At 40.8% G+C, this 19,599-nt stretch overlaps 2 protein-coding genes across 3 annotated transcripts in view; one reads left to right on the forward strand and one right to left on the reverse strand.

The window, feature by feature from the left end:
* NSD2 (nuclear receptor binding SET domain protein 2) overlaps positions 1 to 739 on the reverse strand; it is a 101,385-nt gene extending 100,646 nt beyond the window's left edge. Inside the window, exon 1 of the mRNA XM_061993689.1 lies at positions 293 to 739. The gene's annotated coding sequence lies outside the window, so the exon portion shown is untranslated. The remainder of the gene's footprint in view (positions 1 to 292) is intronic.
* LETM1 (leucine zipper and EF-hand containing transmembrane protein 1) overlaps positions 394 to 19,599 on the forward strand; it is a 33,771-nt gene continuing 14,565 nt past the window's right edge. For both annotated transcript variants that reach the window (XM_061993687.1, XM_061993688.1), the window contains exons 1-7: positions 394 to 572; positions 5,152 to 5,209; positions 7,363 to 7,819; positions 12,627 to 12,770; positions 13,784 to 13,921; positions 18,561 to 18,764; positions 19,263 to 19,382. In XM_061993687.1, the coding sequence (XP_061849671.1) occupies positions 494 to 572; positions 5,152 to 5,209; positions 7,363 to 7,819; positions 12,627 to 12,770; positions 13,784 to 13,921; positions 18,561 to 18,764; positions 19,263 to 19,382 (1,200 nt within the window). In that variant the 5' untranslated portion in view covers positions 394 to 493. The remainder of the gene's footprint in view (positions 573 to 5,151; positions 5,210 to 7,362; positions 7,820 to 12,626; positions 12,771 to 13,783; positions 13,922 to 18,560; positions 18,765 to 19,262; positions 19,383 to 19,599) is intronic.

Raw genomic sequence — 19,599 nt, forward strand, 5'->3', positions numbered from 1 at the left:
TGACCTTCCCGATGAGGCAAGGAGTGACCGCGCTCGGGCAGAGGGGCCCCGCGCCGCCTCTGGGGCAGCTGACGCGGCCCCCACCAATCCCCACTCTCGGTGCCGGCAGCAGGTCCGGCGGAATCCGCCCACCCGAGACTCGGAGGCTGCCGGAGGACAGCAACGCCTGCACGGCCGGCGTGCCCGTGGGAAGACTACATCTCCCAGCATGGCCCTCGCCCAACGTCCGGCCGCACCGTCTCGGACCGCAGCTCCCGGCATGCCACGCGCCCCGCGTCCGCAGGCGGCTTACCGTGCGCCCCGAGGACTACAGTTCCCGGCGTACCCAGCGCCGCGGGGCGGAGCTATGCAAAGGCGGCGGGCGGTGGCGGCTCGGCGCTGCGGGGCGTGTGGGGAGAGCCGCGCGGGGCCCGGGCGGCGGGACAGGAGCGGGCCAGCAGCCCGCCGCCGCCGCTAGCCCGCTGCCGCCGCCCCGCCGCGCGCCAGCGCCACGATGGCGTCCATGCTGCTACAGACCTGTGGCCGGCGGGCCTGCCGCCTGCCCCGAGCGCTCCGCCGTCAGCCCCAGCTGGGTGAGGCTCCCCGCGGGCCGTCTGGCGGCTCCGGCGGCGGGGAGGGAAGGGGAGGGACGAGAGGGGAAGGAAAGACCAAGGCAGCTGCCACCCCTCGGCCTGGCCCGGGCCGGCCTGGCCTGGCCCCGGCAGCGCCAGGCCTGCGAGGCCTGTGCTGCTGGCGGCGCTGGAGGCCTGAGCGAGAGGGGGAAGGGAGGGCGGGCGGAGGCGGCGACGACGACGTCTGGGGGCTCCCGGCGTGGGCGGAGAGGTCGTTACGGGAGGGAAGGGCCGCGGCGGGCCCCCGGCGGCGTCCCGAACGTTCCATTCTCCAGGGCTGGGCACGTCGCTTCTCTGCTGCCGCACTCGGCCGCCTCTCCCCGCGACTCCCGGCAGGAGCCACTGCCGAGACCTCCCTCCCCGGCTGCTGTGGCCGGAGACAGGCAGCTCGTTTCGTAGCATGTGCTTCCCTGTCAGGGAGGTTTAAGGGGATGCTTTCCCCTAACGGCAGTTAGGGCACATGCATCTCTTCAGCGCCGGATGACTGAGGAAGAGAAAACCATGTGGCTTTCATTAAGATACCGGAGTACGTTATGACGTTTTGGCCCGGCCTGCCTTGATCTCGGTATAGCTTGGCCAGATCGTGTTGTCCCTAATTGTAATACCCTTTAAGAAAGTAGAAGAGGTAATTTTATGACTCTGTATTAGAAAAGAAACTAGAATTTGCCCTTTTCCAAGTGTCTTTGAAAGTTGTGGAAAATAAAAGGAAATGTAGCATGTGATCCTGTTTGCATTAACAGTCAAGATAATTTGGCAATTTAGGTATCATTGGATGGTGAGGTTTAATGACATGAAGCAACTGAGAAGTTGTGATGTACACAAGGCCTGTGGTTCCTGTTTACATCCATGAGGTGGAAATGCAGAGATTATTGAGGAATTGAGTGAAAGCTTGACAAGCAGCGGTTTGTCTCTGGTGCTGAACCCTTACTTGTCACTGCAGTGAGAACACTACATTCTCATGTTCTGGCAAGCCTAATGAACTGTATGGGTACTTGTTCATTTGATAAACAGACTGTCTTCTTGGTCACCAGTAATCACGCAAATGTGCTAACTTCTTTTAGTGTCATAGCATGAGAAGAAATGCTAATGATCGCTACAATTTTGTGTGTTAGTAATCTTACACCACGTGAAAATTCTCATTTGGTGCAAGACTGTGGAAAAAATCAGATCATTTGTGTGCTGGGATGTGCTATGCTTGTGGTCCAATCAGTGCTTTGGTTTGGGGTGTTAATCTGTTATTAACACACTGGGATGGTGTAATTTTCTGTACAGTGCTTTGCTTTACTTAGCTCATCTTCTTTGCTTTATGTGTAAGTAGTTGAAGATTAAGTTAAAGCCAAGTGCTTCTAAGGATCTTAAATGTTCTTCCTGTAAAGATCAAGCTGTTAAGTACTGCAAGCTTGTATTTCTGTGGGGACTCACTTCATCTCACCCTTTTCTTTTAAAAAGCTCTAAGCATAGTAATGGTACACAGCTATTCTACCTTTAAAACCGTGGCTTTGATGTTTCATTAAATTAAAAAATTTAGTCTGGAGAAGAGGAGGCTGAGGGGGGAATCTCGTTAATATTTACAAATAGCTAAATGGTGGGTGTTGGGAGGTTGGGACATCCCTTTTTTCTGTTGTATCTAGGACCAGGACAAGGGGTAATGGGATGAAGCTGGAACACAAAAAAGTTCCACTTAAATATAAGAAAAAACTATTTCACTGTTCCGGTGAGGGAGCCCTGGCACAGGCTGCCCAGGGCGTTGTGGAGTCTCCTTCCTTGGAGGTCTTCAAGACCTGCCTGGACATGTTCCTATGTGACCTGATCTAGGTCGAGCTGCTTCTGCAGGGGGCGGGTGGACTAGATGATCTCTAAAGGTCCCTTCCAACCCCTACCGTTCTATGATTCTATGAAAAAGAAAATTTCTCATTACTTTCTTTCCATGAGCAATATGTTAACATACAGCGTTTCTGGGACTCCTGCCTTTCTTTCAAAGCGAGTAATGGTAATGCAGGTTTTTCAGATGAGCTATGTTGAGTGTGACAAGCTACATTCACCTTGTTCAGACACTTCTGGAGCATGGACTTTGCTCCTTTCTGAAGAAAGTACATATGCTATTTCAGGGCTGGCTTGCTCTTTGATACATGGTTAAAACAGACACTGTAAAACAAAGACAGAACTGGCAAAGTTGAAAATGACGGTCATTTTGCAGAAGCTTTTGGTAAAATGTTTCCGTGTGTCTGTTCACACAGAGTGGGTGAACAAGAAGTGTTTGAGTCAGCATGTTTTCTTATGGTAACCGTGGAATTTTGTTCTTTGGCCCCTTCCTTAGCATTAATGAGTCTGGCTGGAAAAAAAGAGGCCAAAAAAAAAAAGATAAGTAAAGTGAAAGTGTCTTGCTCTTACAGAGTATTATCTAAGAATCTCTAAGCCAGATTTGATCTCCAGATTATCTCTCTTTGTTCTAGGGGCACCTGTCCATGGCAGGTAATGTTCTCTACTAGTAGGACTCTCGTTTTCGGCACAGAGGCTTTGTGTGAAAGAAACAGGTTACTGTGCTGCTACTTATCCATCAAGACTTTGAGTACTACTTCCTTTGCTGAGATGTTCCTTGGAGTCAGAGATGTCCTTCTAAGATGTCTAGCCTCGTGGGTCAAGAAATTTAGCTGCTGATCTTTCTGTAAATGTTGGCAGAGTACCAGAATGCCTTCACAGATTCTCAGGACTTGATTTTTGAGCCAGAAAGAGATGTTTTTTTCCCTGGTTCTGTTTGCCGTGACAGTGGATTACCTGTAGAGTTTGATATAGCTTGACTAAATCTTCCTTTGACTTGGTAATGCCCTATTGTTTGCTGTAATGACATCAAAGCTCACTTATCACAAGACATCCCTTGATTATTGAGATATTTCTTTGATAAGTTAACTTACCTTTTTTCCCCCCCTTCCTCATCCTTTCTGATTGCTTCATCTGATTTCAGAGGTAGATGTTGTCCTCTAATGATAAGGTTGTTCTGTTGGGGAAGGCTTTTGGTGATGAGTGTTGAATGTTGTGTTTTCTCAGATACAGCTGCCTACCTCAGGTACTGTCATAGGTCATGTCGTAGCTTTGATAATGGAAAAATTGACAGCTAATCTCTGTAATGAGCTTCCTAACCTGATGTCGCTTAGGATTGACCAGAAATATTATGTTCCAGATGGAAGAAACAAACCACAGCATTCCTACTCCATCCAGTCTTCTGTTTTTTGTTTTGGTTACAATAATTTCTGAGAAGTTTGGTCAGAAAGGGTCAAGATGTTTGGAGTTTTGCTGATGAGATCTTCCTTTGCTCTGTCCAGGCATCTTTTTGCATTTGATGTTGGCTAGCTACTGAGTTATTGCAATTAGGTATTGATACAAGGTTTTTTTCTCTAAAATTGTTTTAGGGAGATGGATTCTTTTTGTAGTGGGTCTGAGGATGATTTTCAGTAATTTTAAAGTGCACACAGCCACTAGGGAGCATTTTATGTAACTGATGGTGTTGGATCATCTGACGACTTTTGAGCATGGTGCTTTATTGATGCCTGGCTTAGGTTATTTATTATTTTATGTTCACCTCAGTTTATTTCTAGAATGGATGCTGCTTATCTTGGTACCTGGATAGACTTCATTAGTGATTATTAGGACTGATTTGGAGTTAACATGTCAAATAAAATTACTGTTGAGGAACATGGTGTTTGCTGGAAAGCTGAGCTTTCCTATTCTTTTGGTCAGTCTCTCGCCCTTGAAAACAATTTATATCCTTTGCAGAGAGATCCAAGGGTAGAGCTATTTTTACCAGGTGCTAATCTAAATGGACAGCAACGTATTGAAATGGTGTCGTGGTTCCACCTCTATAGTGAACTGTGTTTAGGTTCCTACTCACATTTTATTTGTTGTCCTGCTTAAAAAAAAGCAAGCCCCTCACCCATTTTCACCTTAGACCCTTGGCAAAGGCTCATGTGGATCATCTAATACTGTGTTGTCATGGAGCCATTAAAAAATTACATTTACTTTCAGTGAGGCTTTTCTGCAGCGTAGTTGCTTATCCGAGGGGCTTGGAAACCTGTCTTCACACAATTGAAGTAAATGCAAGCAGTACCTCACACGTCCACAGAGTCTGACTGTATGCACGGACTTGCTTCAGCACCTGTGGAGATGTCAGCCACAATACAGAAGTGCTTCCCACCTATTTTCTCTTTTTTATCCTATAAATTGAGATTACAGATTGAGAGAAATAAGAAGAATAAGGCATGTAGTTTGACTTGTGTTGGAGTAGGATGAGGTATTTGGTTCTCAGTATTACATATGGTTATTGCCAAAGCAAACAAACTTTCAGTCTTGGCTGTTTGTGATGCACAGTCACTCAGAGTGGGCATGTGCATGCAAACAATCAAGCAGCATCTCTTCTGTGTTTTCAGTAGCAGCCATTCCTAAGTAAAGGTCAGTCTTTTAAATCACATATTTGTGTACAATTCACTATACAGATGAACATCTTCCTAAGTTTTGGAATTACTGCTAATTATTTGTATTTTTCTAGGTAACTTGGGAGATCGGGCATGTCTTAGTTGTACATCCCTGAGGCTGGCTAACAAAATGTGAGTAAATATGAACTTTTTCTCTTAAGCTCAAAACTGTACAAACTCATCAGTTAGGGTGCTGTCATGAGAATGTAGATTTAAATCTTCTAGACAAAGTGTGGAAATACTCACTTCAGCTCATGTTACTGACAGATTAAAGGAAGTCTGAGTATTACTCTTTTCACATGCTTGGCTGTGTGTGGGAGAGGGAAAGTGAGATTTTCCTTCTTTCACCCACTTCCTCTTTTTTTGTTTTGCTTATGAGATGAAAGCAATAGAATATTAATCTTGTTCTTGAATGATTCCAAGTGACATCATGGGATATCGTGGGTTTCTTGCACGCTTTCTCTGTGGAGTTTCCCAGGGTAAACGTTTAGTCACAGCTAGTTTGGAACACATAGATTACAGTTAGCAATGTGCATAATTCAAATTGTATCTTTACTAAACCAAAGTAGGCTTTGATTTGTCACAACCTTGGGTGAGGCTCTCCTAGGAAATGGTCTCCCCCTTCTGAAAATGAGTCTAGCCATTCCGCGCTATCATGGAACTTAAGGAGTTGAATGTTGGCAGAATCCATTCTGTGTTCCTGACTTGGCCCATAAGGCATACTCTTGGATATGTATTTCCTAACATCTTTCCTTGGAATGTTAAAATATTAATTGTCTAGTTTATTTATCTTCTGACTGCTCAGGAAACAGTGACTGTTCTTCAATTTCTCAGTGTCCGTTTGAACGTAAGGATGCATCTTTATAGATAACCCTCAAGTATGAAACAGAGCTAACATGACTAAAATGAAAGGAATTATTTTATGTCACTTACTGTATTATTAGTAATGGGAAGTTTTTTAATACAAAAAACATTTTAAAATCTCAGTGTTCTTTTTAGTAGATCATAATACAGGGCTGCTGTTTTGGAAAATTGGAACCTTACTGTCTGTTATATGAGCAGCAGAATATTGGGAAGAAATTCCTGTTGTTCTTATGAGAAGTTTTGTTTGTTGTTTTTGGGTGCTTTTTTGCCAAAAACTGCTGTAAATTTAATATTGCTACTTAAAATAAGACAAGCTAGTGCCTATGCTCCACATGATCCAGATCCAAAAGTGAGGGACTCTAACGATATAAGTCCTGAGGATGGTTTGGGATAGAAGTTCTATGTCTGGCATCCAGCTAGTGAACGTATGTTCAGAGAGGCACATTTCTAGTGATTTTTAATCTTTTTCCCACTGCCAACTCAGAACCAATTCTGGTGACAGAGCTCCCTTCCTCTCTGCATGCAGAAGGTATAGGTGTATGTAGGTGGAACTTAGTCTATAAGCCTGGAGCTCTGGGTTTGAGAAACAACTTGAGTCAGAGTGGATTGGTTTATTTGAATAACCGTAAACAGATAAAACCATTAAATCAATTTAAAATTCATTGGATGCATGAGGTCATTAAGTTTTTGAAAGTACTTCTCGCTGAAAATTGAATGAGTGAGGCTTATACTTTTAAACTTCTTTCTCCGTAAAGTGTTACTCGAGCTATAGTGCCACTTGCATCTGTATTCAGTTCAGTGACTGAGACAAATACACATTCTGATTTTGTTTTGGTAGTATAAGGGCATGGTGAAGAAATACCCCAGTCATTTCTGCCCTGTAGATGACATAATGCTGGCATTTCAGCTTGAGGGAATGGCAGTCATTTATCTAAAATATTTTATCTACTATTTGGTCATATGCTTTTGAGTTTCTCATTAGTTTCTCATTCTCTTCCTCTTAACTCAGCACCTACTTCAAGTCTACTACATATTTTATTTCTCTGAGTGTTTTGTTCAAACAGGAGAAGTAATAGAAGGGGCTTTATGTTACTTATGGATTTACAGATGAATTTGCAGTGTAGCTTTCTAAATGAAAAGTGTTTCTGGTTGTTACTCATTATTTAATTGAAGTAAAAGAAGCTACCTTTTCCAAGTTGTTGAATCGAAAATTCCCTACAGGTTATTTTTCTGTCATGAAGTGAAGTCAAGTGTTCCTCTCAGGTATAGTCAGGGATCTTCAGAGTCACAAGTTTGGGGTTTTTTTTCTTAAATTTCTGAAATGAAGCCTTTTATAAATACATCAACTTATATAACTGAAGGAATATATATCAATAGCTTGTGATCTATTGCTAATTCTTGAATGCTTTTTTCTTTTGAAGGACTATACACTTTAAATATTGCACTAGTGTCTCTCCTGTTTACGCATACTCCAAAAAAGATCGCCACTGTTGTTGGACTAAAGGATCTGAACAAATACACTTTACTCTTAGGAGCTCTTCTGGCTCATGGACGCCACTAGCAACCATGGGTGTTTTAGGTCCCCAGTATCTTCCAGTTAGGTGGTGGCATTCTTCACATCCCCTTCGAGATGACTCCATAGTTGAAAAGTCGCTGAAGTCCTTAAAGGACAAAAACAAGAAGTTGGAAGAAGGAGGTCCTGTATATAGTCCAACAGAAGTGGAAGTTGTGAAAAAATCTCTTGGACAGAGAATTGTGGATGAACTGAAGCACTATTACCATGGGTTTCGGTTACTGTGGATCGACACAAAAATAGCTGCAAGGATGCTCTGGCGAATACTTCATGGAAACACGTTGTCTCGTCGAGAACGGAGACAGGTACTGAGCAAATACCAATTGCGTTTGAGTGTCCTTAGCACGTGCTCTGTTTTATTTGAACAAAGTTGATTCTTTCTGTTGACTTCTGTTCATAGCACTAACATTTCTAAGTGCATTTTCTTCCTCCTCCCTCTGTGGACACTAAAAATTTTGGACACGACTCTAAAGCCTTTTAGTCTCTGTCTTTATTATTGAAGATAAATTTAATTTTAGTTTTGAGTTGTAACAGCAAAGGATTCTTCTTTTTTGTCACATGGACAGCAGTTGTGATTTGTTCTCAAGTTCTCATCCATGTGCTACGTGTGTGTGTACATAGTCACCTTCTCTCCTTTTTCATTCTAGCTGGAAAAATAGAAAGAAAATACTTCTAGTAAAGGTTGAATTTGTGCCAGTTCTGTTGTATTGAGCTTTTTTTCTTTAAACATAAGAAAAGCAGCAGGCTGAAATGTGGGATTGATGATCAGTCGTTAGTACTATCTCAGTTGTAATATGTTGTGATAATTTTAGTCCAAAGAAGATAGAGGAAAGTTTTTGTTTTGCAGTTTTTCTTGATGTCATGTAGCTTACACTTGTGAAACTGTAAAAATGCAACTAATAATAAGGAAAAGGAAAGACAGGATGAAGGTGAAATCTAGAGAGCAAAATGAATATGCTTTCAAATTAGGATAACATACGTATATTTCAATAGTGATTTCAGTTTGTGGATGAGGTAAGTATCCTATTCAACTAGGAAACAGTTTATGGGAGCTGTTTTGTGTAGAAAGACTGCAAAATAATGAGCTGTTTTAAAGCTGGTATAATTGAAAAATTTCTTTGAAAGAATGCATTGGTCTTCAACTTCACCAGTTCGTTAACAATATGTCAGACAAGCTGATTTAAGAGTTCTTGGTTTACTGTTTTTAAAAACAAGATGTTTAAGCAGTATATGCAGATAAAATAGTCAACCCTGTCTTCATGTTTTGTTTTGGTTTTTAAAAAAAGCCCAACAAGACATTTCAGCTGTTGCTGAAAAAAGTATATACTGCAAAAAATGTTGGGAGAGTGAAAATTGTATGTCTTCTGGCTGCTGGAGCAAATAATGCTGATCACAATCATGGTCCTGTTCTCTGCAGTTTGTACAGTCTGTATGTGCAATCTGTTAGGTTCCTATCCCTACCTTCAAAAAAATATTAAGTGATCAAAAAATGAATATTTGCTCATTGTTTTAATCAATTCCTGAGAAGATTTGGTGCACAGTTGGACATCTACACATGCAGTTAACAAAAAAATCACACTTTAATGCAGTTTGCAAAAGGGTTTTTTACTCCATTCACAAGGTTAGCAAAATAACAAAAATTGTTAAAGGCACGTGTAGCAGTGTTCACCTGTGATTACAGTTGCTCTCTTTCTGCAGAAGCAGTGGTTGATGGTATTTGATTTCAGTATCTTCACGCTGCTTATTTTTGCCCTCTTCTTTCTGCTGGTAGAAGAGTATGCTTGGCAGCTGATCAGTTGAAACGTTGCTCAGCAATAAATATAACAGTCTGTGCTGACGTAAGAGAGGGGATTATGTAGTGCCAAGAAAGAGTAACTGAGGATAGCAGGGAATGAGTAACAGAGGATAGCAGGGAATGAGGTCTGCAAGACTTCTTGAAATGACAGTTCTGGCTTGTGCTGGCTTATTGAGAGCTTTGGGAAACTTGAAAAAACAAGTGAGACAAATTAATTCATGGTTTAGAGCAGAACCAGAAATCCTCCAGAGGGCAAAATTGGAACCATTGATTTTCTTGCCTATTTTGTGTTCACTGAGCCATACTTCTGAGAAACTGTGTAAACAATAGTAAAACGCAGCCATCATGGAAGTATTTCTGCTGAAAGATCAGAAATGTATTCTGGAAGGCATGAACCTTTAGAAGTAATAAGTTATCTTTGGACACACAAGCATTATTCCATCAATAGATGGACTTACTAATTTGATTGTCCTTTAGTTTCATGATCTAGTGCTGACAGAGTTGTCTTTCACCTATTTACTTAGTGGTCTGGCATTTGGCCTTCCTGAGTTTTTTTTTGGTGCAGATTTCATTACAATTCCCTATTTATTGAGCAGGTATAAATGAGTGTTTATGTTGATAACAGCCTGTTTTGTATGAGTGTGTATGAGTGTCTGCATGCATGCAGTCCACTGAAGATATATAGAAACTAGTTTCAAGAACTGCAGTAGAGTTATTTTCTCAGTCTAGGTTTTGTGTTTTCTTTATATGGAGATAGAGGACATCCTGACACTTGCATGGAGTCATGGTAGGCTTACAATCCTGGCTCAGTGAAAAGCAAACCAGCCTACAATTGAACAAAACTCTTTACACGTGCTTTTTTATTTCACACCTTAAGTGTGTTTCAACACAGTTAATCAGTTCAGCCTTAAATTGTAGTACACTGACTGATTTAAAGAAGCTGGAAAACTTTGCTGCTAGATTAGCTACAACTTTGTAAAGCTTAAGAAAAAGTAATAAAAATGTGAAGTATGTACTGCTTTAAATGTGTTTAACTGCACATGAACAGACAGTCCTAGAGAAATCTTATCTTCACGCAGAGTGACAAATGAGTTATTTCTGCCTGCCCTTTCCTTCCTCTTTGGAGGCAATAATGGAAAGATATCCAAGTAATCTAACCACATTAACAAGCACTTGCAGTGTGGCTAATGCAAAGGAGCTATTGCTTCAATAAACCGTAAGTCAGTTCCAAAATTCTGCTTGTACAATTGGTGGTAGGGTTTGGATTCAACAGTATCAAATCTCTGTGCTTAGCAGAGAAGTCAGGAAGAGGTAAAACATGTGAAATAGGAAACTGGTAGTTAAAAACTAACTGCTGTAGTGCTGCCTCCTACAGCAAGATGGCTCAGGATATGGAAATGAGATGGCAAGCACTATGGAGTCTGTGGCAAGTGTATCAACTTGACAAGCCCTGCTGAGGAGGAAATAGTGGAATATGTGAAATGTAGTGGCAGATACAGTGTAGTCACAGGTTTTTCATGCTTTGTTGCCAAGTAATGTGCATGTAATCATGCACCATTGTATTAGGTTCCTGTGCAGAGTTATTTTCCTGGAGTTAGCAGAGGGTGCAATTTTGTGATTTATGTAAGCTGATCCAGGACAGTGGTGCTGTAGAAAAGGCCAGTCTTGCTTGGTGCTTAAATCAAATTTTCCAACACCTCCTTCCCTTGCCCTTTGTTTTGTTCTGATGTACTTTTGCTTGTCTGTAGGCATTTCTAGGTTGGATTTAGCTGGGTCGGTAGTGTGCCTTCACACTGTGACTGTTAGTGCACATCCATGAGTCTTTCTCCCTTGATGCAGGTTAGCATTAGGTGAGCTCAATCCAGCTGTACAATTTCTTGCTTAGATATGGATTTTACCTCGTACAAATGCTGGTACACACTGTCTAAAAATGGATATTGGGTAGAAACAGGAACTCTGTACTGCACTCTATAGACATTTCTGAGTTTTGAGGGGTTTTTTTTTAGGGAAAATGTTGTTGTTCTCCTGACTTTGAAAATTTTCTTCCAGACTTTCTTACCACTTTTTGAACTCTGTGGTAGTCATTTATCTTTTATTGTTGGAATGAATAGAAAAACCTGCAAGTCTGTAAACCATGGACCAAAGCATCCCATCTGGGAAACTGAATTTTTTATATGCAAAGAAAAACATTGAATATAAGATCTGTGAGGTTTGTGCATTCCTCTAACAGTGTTTTAAGATTTTTACCGGCTTTCTGCTAAGAAAATGATGGTTGAAGTTTTACTGGTTTTGTTTTCTAGCAAAGCATTCCTAGTGACATATGATCTATACTGGTTGTTGCTGCTGATCCCTTGGATCGATGTGTGCTGTGGGGAGGAGATGGAGGGGAAAGCACGTTTGCTAATAATAATAGCATTTATGTTGGCAGTTTGTGCCAGTCGTAGCTGTGATTATCAAACCATGATGTTGAATTACAGTACAGTGGCAGTAGTGTACATCTGACCTTGACTTTAGTTAGGAACTTGAGTTAGTTTAGGAACCAACAGTATTCTCAAGAACTGCTTATTTGCTTTGTAAAACGAGGCAGAGTCAAGCAAAATCTGCAGTCCCCCATACAAAGCAACTTATTAAGCTTCTAATGAGTATAGAAAGATTTGATTATAGATTATATAGCCCAATATATACGTGTATGGGTGTACAGAAATCAGAAGGATGCTACTTACTTTGCTCAGTTCAAGATTTGATAACTAATGAATCAGTCTGCTTCAGAGGATTACTGCTCTAGAAAAGCAGTGACTTAAAAAAAATATCTACCAAGCTGGGCTCATTACCCTGGATTTAAATGTGCATTATGATTGTTGTAAGGCAGAAGGGGAAGGATCTTTCATTTTATTCTTGATTACTAAGTCCATAGTAGCTCATGCATGTAAGAACTAGTGGAGCACAAATAAAGATGAATAAAAGAAGTTAAGCAGCTTTAACAACAACAAATGACCACCTCCTGTTTTCAGGTGCTTTTAAGAGGTTTAAATGAGATACTTGTTCAATAATCCTATTGAGACACAGTGAGGCTTTTGAAATACTTTCTTTAGTGTTGAAAACTGGTGAAACTCTGACGCTCTAGTTTATAGCAGCTTGGAGAAAAAGATACTAAAACCTGACTTTGTCACATCCTTTTCTGTGTGATTTTAAGTTTTCCTTGTAACAAATACATATCTATGTAAGCTTAAGGGATAATATGGATGACCAAGTGTTTTTTAAATAAACAGTTTAAAATTTGCTGATCATTAAATTGATCTCTTTTTTTTTCCCTCCAGTTTCTTCGAATATGTGCCGACCTTTTCCGCTTGGTCCCTTTCCTGGTTTTTCTTGTTGTCCCATTTATGGAATTTTTACTTCCAGTAGCTCTTAAGTTGTTCCCTAACATGCTTCCCTCTACATTTGAGACAAAATCTAAAAAGGTAAGCAAGTCTGAAGTTATAATCCAGGAATGTGTGTTGAAAAAATTAGAACATTGTAAAGAAAGAAATTAGGAAAAAAAACCCATCTAATCATTAGGAAAACTCTAATTTTTTTTTTCCATATTAGAGGAATGTTTTTGTCTTCTTTATGTTGTTTTGATGGTCTTACTGTTAACAGAAAATGAACCAGTGCCACTCTGGTTTACCTTTGTATGTGTGCAGGGGCTTAGCTATCAGGGCTGTAAGCTTCTCTGGGTTTTTTTTTTGCTATCTTCATGTCCATTTTCTAGGATTCTTAAAAAGCAGAGATGAAAGCTGTGAAACTTTAATTTTTCTTGTTTATATTAATAAGACTGCTTTAGCATTTCTAGTCCTTATTCTTGTTGCAAGTTTTTTTTGTAGGTATATTTAATATTTAAAATAGTTCATTAGGGGGTTGTTTTGTTTTTTTTTTTCCTTTTAGTTTTTTCAGAATTGTTTAAAACTTTTAAAAAACACACCAGAAAGCCCCAAAAGTTATCATTTTCAGAGCACGGAAGATTTATGTGAGGCTCACACATAGTGAGCTCCTAGTCAGTCACAGATACAATCAGTCACGATTGTATATTTGGGTCTAAGTAACTATTAATTTCTAATTCTGTGATAAATTCCAGTTTGGTTGAGATGTAGTGTCAGATTTCTGTGTTGGATCCAAGAGTTGGGAATTACCCCAACTGGTTGCTTAGTTTCTATTGTCACTAATTCAGAAGGTGCATGTTAGTTTTAGCAGGTAATGCTACTTGTGCTGCACTTCACTCTTGGCATGGTATCTTATGCTTCATGGAGATTTGAGCTGATTAGTCTGGTTTTCAGTGTGATTTGGGGACATTTGCTAAGAGTGAATGTCCTGTGATATGTGTGCTGCAGCAGAAGTTCAAAAGTAGTCCATGTTAACTTGTTTGAGGGCAGAATAAGTGATATTTAGTGCATATATTTTTGGAAAGAGGTTTTAAAACCAAGGGTTTTTTTCACAGGAGGAAAGACTGAAGAAAGAACTGAGAGTAAAGCTTGAATTGGCTAAATTCCTTCAAGATACAATTGAGGAGATGGCCTTAAAAAATAAAGCAGCTAAAGGAAATGTCACAAAAGATTTTTCAACCTTCTTTCAAAAGGTAAAAATTCTTTAAAATGTATTTTTCCACCCCCAAAAAAAGCTTAGTGTTTTATTTCATCTGTAGTAATCATAAGACACCTTTATTGTGTTGGATTTACAGAAGAAGGACGTAATAGCTTTTTTTAGAATGTCTCTTTTTTGCAAGTAATAATTCAGTGTGCTGAAGTTTTAATGTTCTTCGCTGTGGTATTCTAGCTGATACTTTCACTGCTTGATTCTAGAAAGCAGTATATGTCTGCTCATTTGCTTCTTATTTTCTCATGTTGTTAATAAGTTAGTTCTAACTTAAAATATGTGCTCAGTGTTTACTTCCTGTAGTTTTTGACCTTGTTTTTGGACACTAGGTGTAAAAAGCAGTAGAGAAGAGTTATTTCCTAATTAACTGATTAAAACTTAGTGTGTGGGGGGGAAGTACTTTTTTTGGGTCAAATGTAATATTTAGTTCTGCTTAAAGATTGAATGTCTGCCTCAACATGATGGCCTTTAGGTCTGTTTCATCAAACTGTAGGTAAGGGTAAGGTTTTTTCTGCAGGGATGGAAAGTACCTTCTTAAATCTTCTCAGGGTAGGATTTATCTCAGTGCACTCACACTTCTGATTTCTCTTTGTGAAGCTGTTGAATAAGAGATCAAGTCAACAACCATCACCAAGTGCTTTGTTAAAAGTGAGAGTGTAGCCCCTTCTTTGGGACATACATGTACTTGTACAGAAAACAGCACATAAGCCTGGGAATCTCAGACCTTGAGGTGATTTAGTCCTGCTGGGTGCCAGATGCCCACCAAGTTGTTCTATCACTCCCCTTCCTAAACTGGACAGGAGAGAGAAATATAACGAGAGGCTGGTGAGTCGAGATCAGCAACTAGTGTCACAGTCAGAACAGACTCAACATGGGGAGAAATGGTTTGATTTATTAATGAACAATCGAAACAAAACGGGAGATGAGAAATTAAACCAAATCTTAAAACACCTCTCCCCACCCCATCTCTTCCCAGGGCTCTCCTTTCTTTCCTCACAGCCGCACAGGGGATGGGAATGGGGATTGCGGTCAGTTCATTACAGATGGACTTTGCAGCTGCTTCTTCTCAGGGAAGGCCTCATCACACTTCCCACTGCTACAGTGTGAGATCCCTCCCCATGGGAGACAGTCCCTCACAAACTTCTCCAGCGTGGGCCCTTCCCATGGACTACAGTTCTTCATGATCTTCCTTATGAGGAAAGGCTGTGGGAACTGGGGCTGTTTAGTCTGGAGGAGACTGAGGGGGGGATCTTATTAATATTTACAAATATCTAAATGGTGGGTGTCAGGAGGTTGGGACATCCCTTTTTTCTATTGTATCTAGCAACAGGACAAGGCGTAATGGGATGGAAGCTGGAACACAAAAAGTTCCATTTAAACATAAGAAAAAACTATTTCATTGTTCAGGTGAGGGAACCCTGGCACAGGCTGCCCAAGGGAGGGTGTGGAGTCTCCTTTGGAGGTCTTCAAGACCTGCCTGGACACATTCCTATGAGACCTGATCTAGGTGACCCTGCTTCTGCAGGGGGATTGAACTAGATGATCTCTAAAGGTCCTTTCAACCCTTCCAACATTCTATGATTCTATGAACTGCTCCAGCATGGGGCCTCCCAGGGGAGCAGCTGCTCACACCCTGCCCCAATGTGGGTCATCCACTGGGAGAACTGCGCCTGCTTGAGTCCCTCACAAGAGTCACAAGTCATGACAGCAAACTTGCTCTTGCGTGGGCTCCCCTCTCCCCAGACTTCCAGGTCCTGCCAGGAACTTGCTCCAGGGTGAGCTTCCCACAGAGTCTCAGCCTCCTTCAGGCATCCACCAGCTCTGGTGTGAGGTCCTCCACAGGCTATAAGTGGATCTCTGCTCCCCCATGGCTTCCATGGACTGCAGGGCCACAGTTGCCTCGCCATGGTCTTCACCACAGGACACATGGGAGTCTTTCTTCCAGGGCCTATGCACCCTCCACCCCTCCTTCTCCACTGACCTTGATATCTGTGGAGATGTTTTCACATTCTCACTCCCGTTGCTGCTGCCGTTCAGCAACTGAGCAGCAACTTCTTCTCCCTGTCAAATCCGTTATTCACAGAGGTGTTACCTCAGTCACACCTTGGCCAGGCCTGCGTCAAATGTGGGGTCCATCTCAGAATTGACTGGCCCTAGCCCTGTCCGCTCCAGAGGAAGCTTCTGGCAGACCTTTGTTTAAAGAAGCCACTCCTGTAGCCTCCCTGCTACCAAAAACCTGGGCTCAGGCAAAAGCATATTAGACCTGAACTTTTCAAGTCCTGTCAGCTAGCTTGAGGTTTTCCCGCTTGTTGGTCCTGAGAATAAAATTTGAAAGGGTAGGATCATAAGATCATGTTGATAGTGCTGTGTAGTTTGTCAGATATGGATCTGATACCAGACCTTGATACTGGCAAGTTTTGCTGGTCAATATCTGCTTACGAAGTTCATGTACTTTGAAGCTTCGATGCAATCATCTGTTTCTGTTCTTTTTCGTCTGCAGATAATTTTAAATGGTTATTTAGAGCAGTAAGTAGCCAAAGCACTGATGCTGCCGACTCTGGGAGCATGCCACTGCCATGCTTCATTATGTGGAACGTTTCATTTTCTTTTGAAAGAACCGCTACTGAGAATCTACATTTGGTGGTTAAATTCTGTGGAAATAAATGAGGTATCACTCCACATCTGCTGGAGGAAGTCCCAGGTTCCTCTGATGACTAAAAGGGAGTTTCAAGCCCTGCATTTCTAATGTGTGGGTGTGCTTTTTACAGCTATGTATTTCTCATTTGTGCCATGGAGACAAACTTTATTGATCTCTTTTCACTGTACTAGACAATAAATGTCAGAGCAAGAAGTTTAGGTGTTTCCCACTTCTTTGTTATTCTTTTGTAACTGCTTCTGCAGTGAAGTATTTGATGCTACAAGAACCATTGATGATTCTTGCTTAACATGTTTGCTGCAGAATTCAGGATTTATCCATGTTGCTTTGTAGCTAATGATGTACTAGAAAGTTTCAAAAGTTAGCTCCTGTAGGGAAGGAGCTGGTGAAGTAGAACAACAAGGCCTTTGACCTTTCTTTCTCTGAGTTAGTTTCTCTGCTACACAAGTACCCTGGACTTTAATGGACTCAAGAACCTATTGTCCTCTAAATTTTTATCTTTTCTGTACTCAGTAGCTGTTCACTTGAAACATTTGAGTTGGGAAGTAAAACCTGTAGTAAAAATCAGCCTGTATAGATAATAGGTTTTCAGGCTGTACTTGATGTCATTTAGCTTGTATTTTCTTTCCACAGCTTAAAAAAAGGTAGAATGGATTGAGAAAACTGTTTTTTTGTTATCTATATACTTACTATTTAGACTGAAGGTACTGAGTGACTAGGAGTACTTAATTCATAAGTTTTATAGATTTTGGATTCAGTTATCATAGAATCATAGAATAGTAGGGTTTGGAAGGGGCTTTTAGAGATCATCTAGTCCAACTACCCTGCAGAAGCAGGTTCACCTAGATCAGGTCACACAGGATGTTTTGAAAACCTCCAGAGAAGGAGCCTCCACACCCTCCCTGGGCAGCCTGTGCCAGGGCTCCCTCACCTCAACAATGAAATAGTTTTTCTTTATATTTAAATGGAACTTTTTGTGTTCCAGCTTCATCCCATTACCCCTTGTCCTGTTGCTAGATAGAATAGAAAAAAGGGATGTCCCAACCTCCTGACACCCACCCTTTAAATATTTGTAAATATTAATAAGATCTCCCCTCAGTCTCCTCCAGACTATCACTGATACGCACTTAAAATATAAAAATTAACATTTATACAGGTGATAATGTTCTACTGTGACCTGATGAGACTGGGGAATACATTTTTTTCTACTATTTTGAACTGTTATTTCTGCTTTCAGTATTTAGATTTAATTACTGTGAAGAGACATTTGGCAAAACAAAACTTAGAAGCTTCTGTCCAGTGGGATACAGAGTCCTTTCCCAAATAGTGTTTTATACCTTAGAGTAACTTCCAAGTACAGGTGCATTTGCAACTGAGTTGCTGCAGAACAACTAGAAACTGGAAACAAACCAATACTTTAACAAGTGTGGTTGTGGAGAGAATTTAGGTAGGTGAGTGTCCAAATCCATGTTTCACAGGGACACTGATGTGGCAAAACTTTTGACATTGTATATACTTATAACTTTATCTTCACAGAATGATGCCTTTAATGTGCTTTTGTGTTTAGTTAGCATGGTAGTAGAAAGAATACCTGCCAGTGTGCCTTCTGTAGAAACTATTTGTTCAGATGTTTGGTTTTGGTAATTTCTTGTGAGATATCTCATGGCAGTGCCAGCTCAGAGCTGCATGTTAGTACACAGATACATGGCATTTTTGGGATTGTTAGTTTTATCTTTAAGCGTATTATGCAGTGTTGTTAGGAACTATAAGTAACACCAATTCTTTTGCCTTTTGTAGATAAGTTGGAGAGTTTATAAAAAATTCTTTTCTGCTTTCTGTGTGTTTGATTTCCTTTCCCAGCACTAATGCAAAATACTTGACAAATGGAGAGTATTTTTATTGTTGAAAATAACTGTAACATTTCTGTTGAAAAGCTTGGAGTTTATACGTGGTTCTTTTCTTGCAGATCAGAGAGACTGGTGAAAGACCCAGTAATGAGGAGATCTTAAGATTCTCTAAACTGTTTGAAGATGAGTTGACTCTAGACAATCTTACCAGGCCTCAGCTGGTGGCACTTTGTAAATTGTTGGAACTTCAGTCAATTGGGACAAATAACTTTCTACGCTTCCAACTGACTATGAGGTTGAGAAGCATAAAAGCAGACGACAAAGTGAGTAATTCTGAATAGGCACAGGTTACTAACTTTTTAATGTAAGGATAATGAGTATATGTGGATATGCATATGGCTTTCCAGGCATTTTCCTTTTTTATCTTAATTGTCTTGTTTTTGAGCTAACTTAAAATGTGAAAGGGCTTGAAGAGTTTGAAATCAGAAGTGTCCGTATTTGTAAAAGAAAAAGCTGACCCTTTTCTAAATCTACATTTAATTGCAATTCAAATAATTATGTTACAAAGAAAAGCATTTGAATGAACCTATAATTTGTAAGGGAGCTGATAGAAATTTTAACGTGGAGAGAGATGGACATTTCCGTTAGGGAGCTGTTAGGATCACAGTACAGTGTTCACCGTTTAGAAGGTGGAGGCTCTTCTGTGTTACCACAGCAGCCTCTAGTGGCCCTTTTCAAGATACAAACTCTGGCTATGCGTTGATGGTGGTTCTTAAGTTTGGAGCTGTTGGATGTTAAAGTTGATTTTGCACTTTGTGCAGCTGATTGCTGAAGAAGGAGTGGATAGCCTGACTGTTAAAGAACTGCAGGCAGCGTGTCGTGCCCGTGGTATGAGAGCTCTTGGTGTGACAGAGGAACGTCTCAAGGAGCAGCTTAAACAGGTATGTTTTTGCAGGACTGAATGCAGAGACCTAACTTTGGTTGCTAGCTGTGTTTTTTGTTATGATCTAAGAAGTTGCTTTCCTTCTGTTCTTATTAAAGGCCTGTCTAAAGCATTTTTTTCTTAATAAGCTTTTCTCCTGTGTACTGCATAAGTATGTAGCAGCAATGGCTTTATGGTTTTTGACCGGACTGTGGTGTTTTGATGATGCAAGTAGA

This window comes from Colius striatus, chromosome 3 (assembly GCF_028858725.1).
Source record: "Colius striatus isolate bColStr4 chromosome 3, bColStr4.1.hap1, whole genome shotgun sequence".
Taxonomy (NCBI): domain Eukaryota; kingdom Metazoa; phylum Chordata; class Aves; order Coliiformes; family Coliidae; genus Colius; species Colius striatus.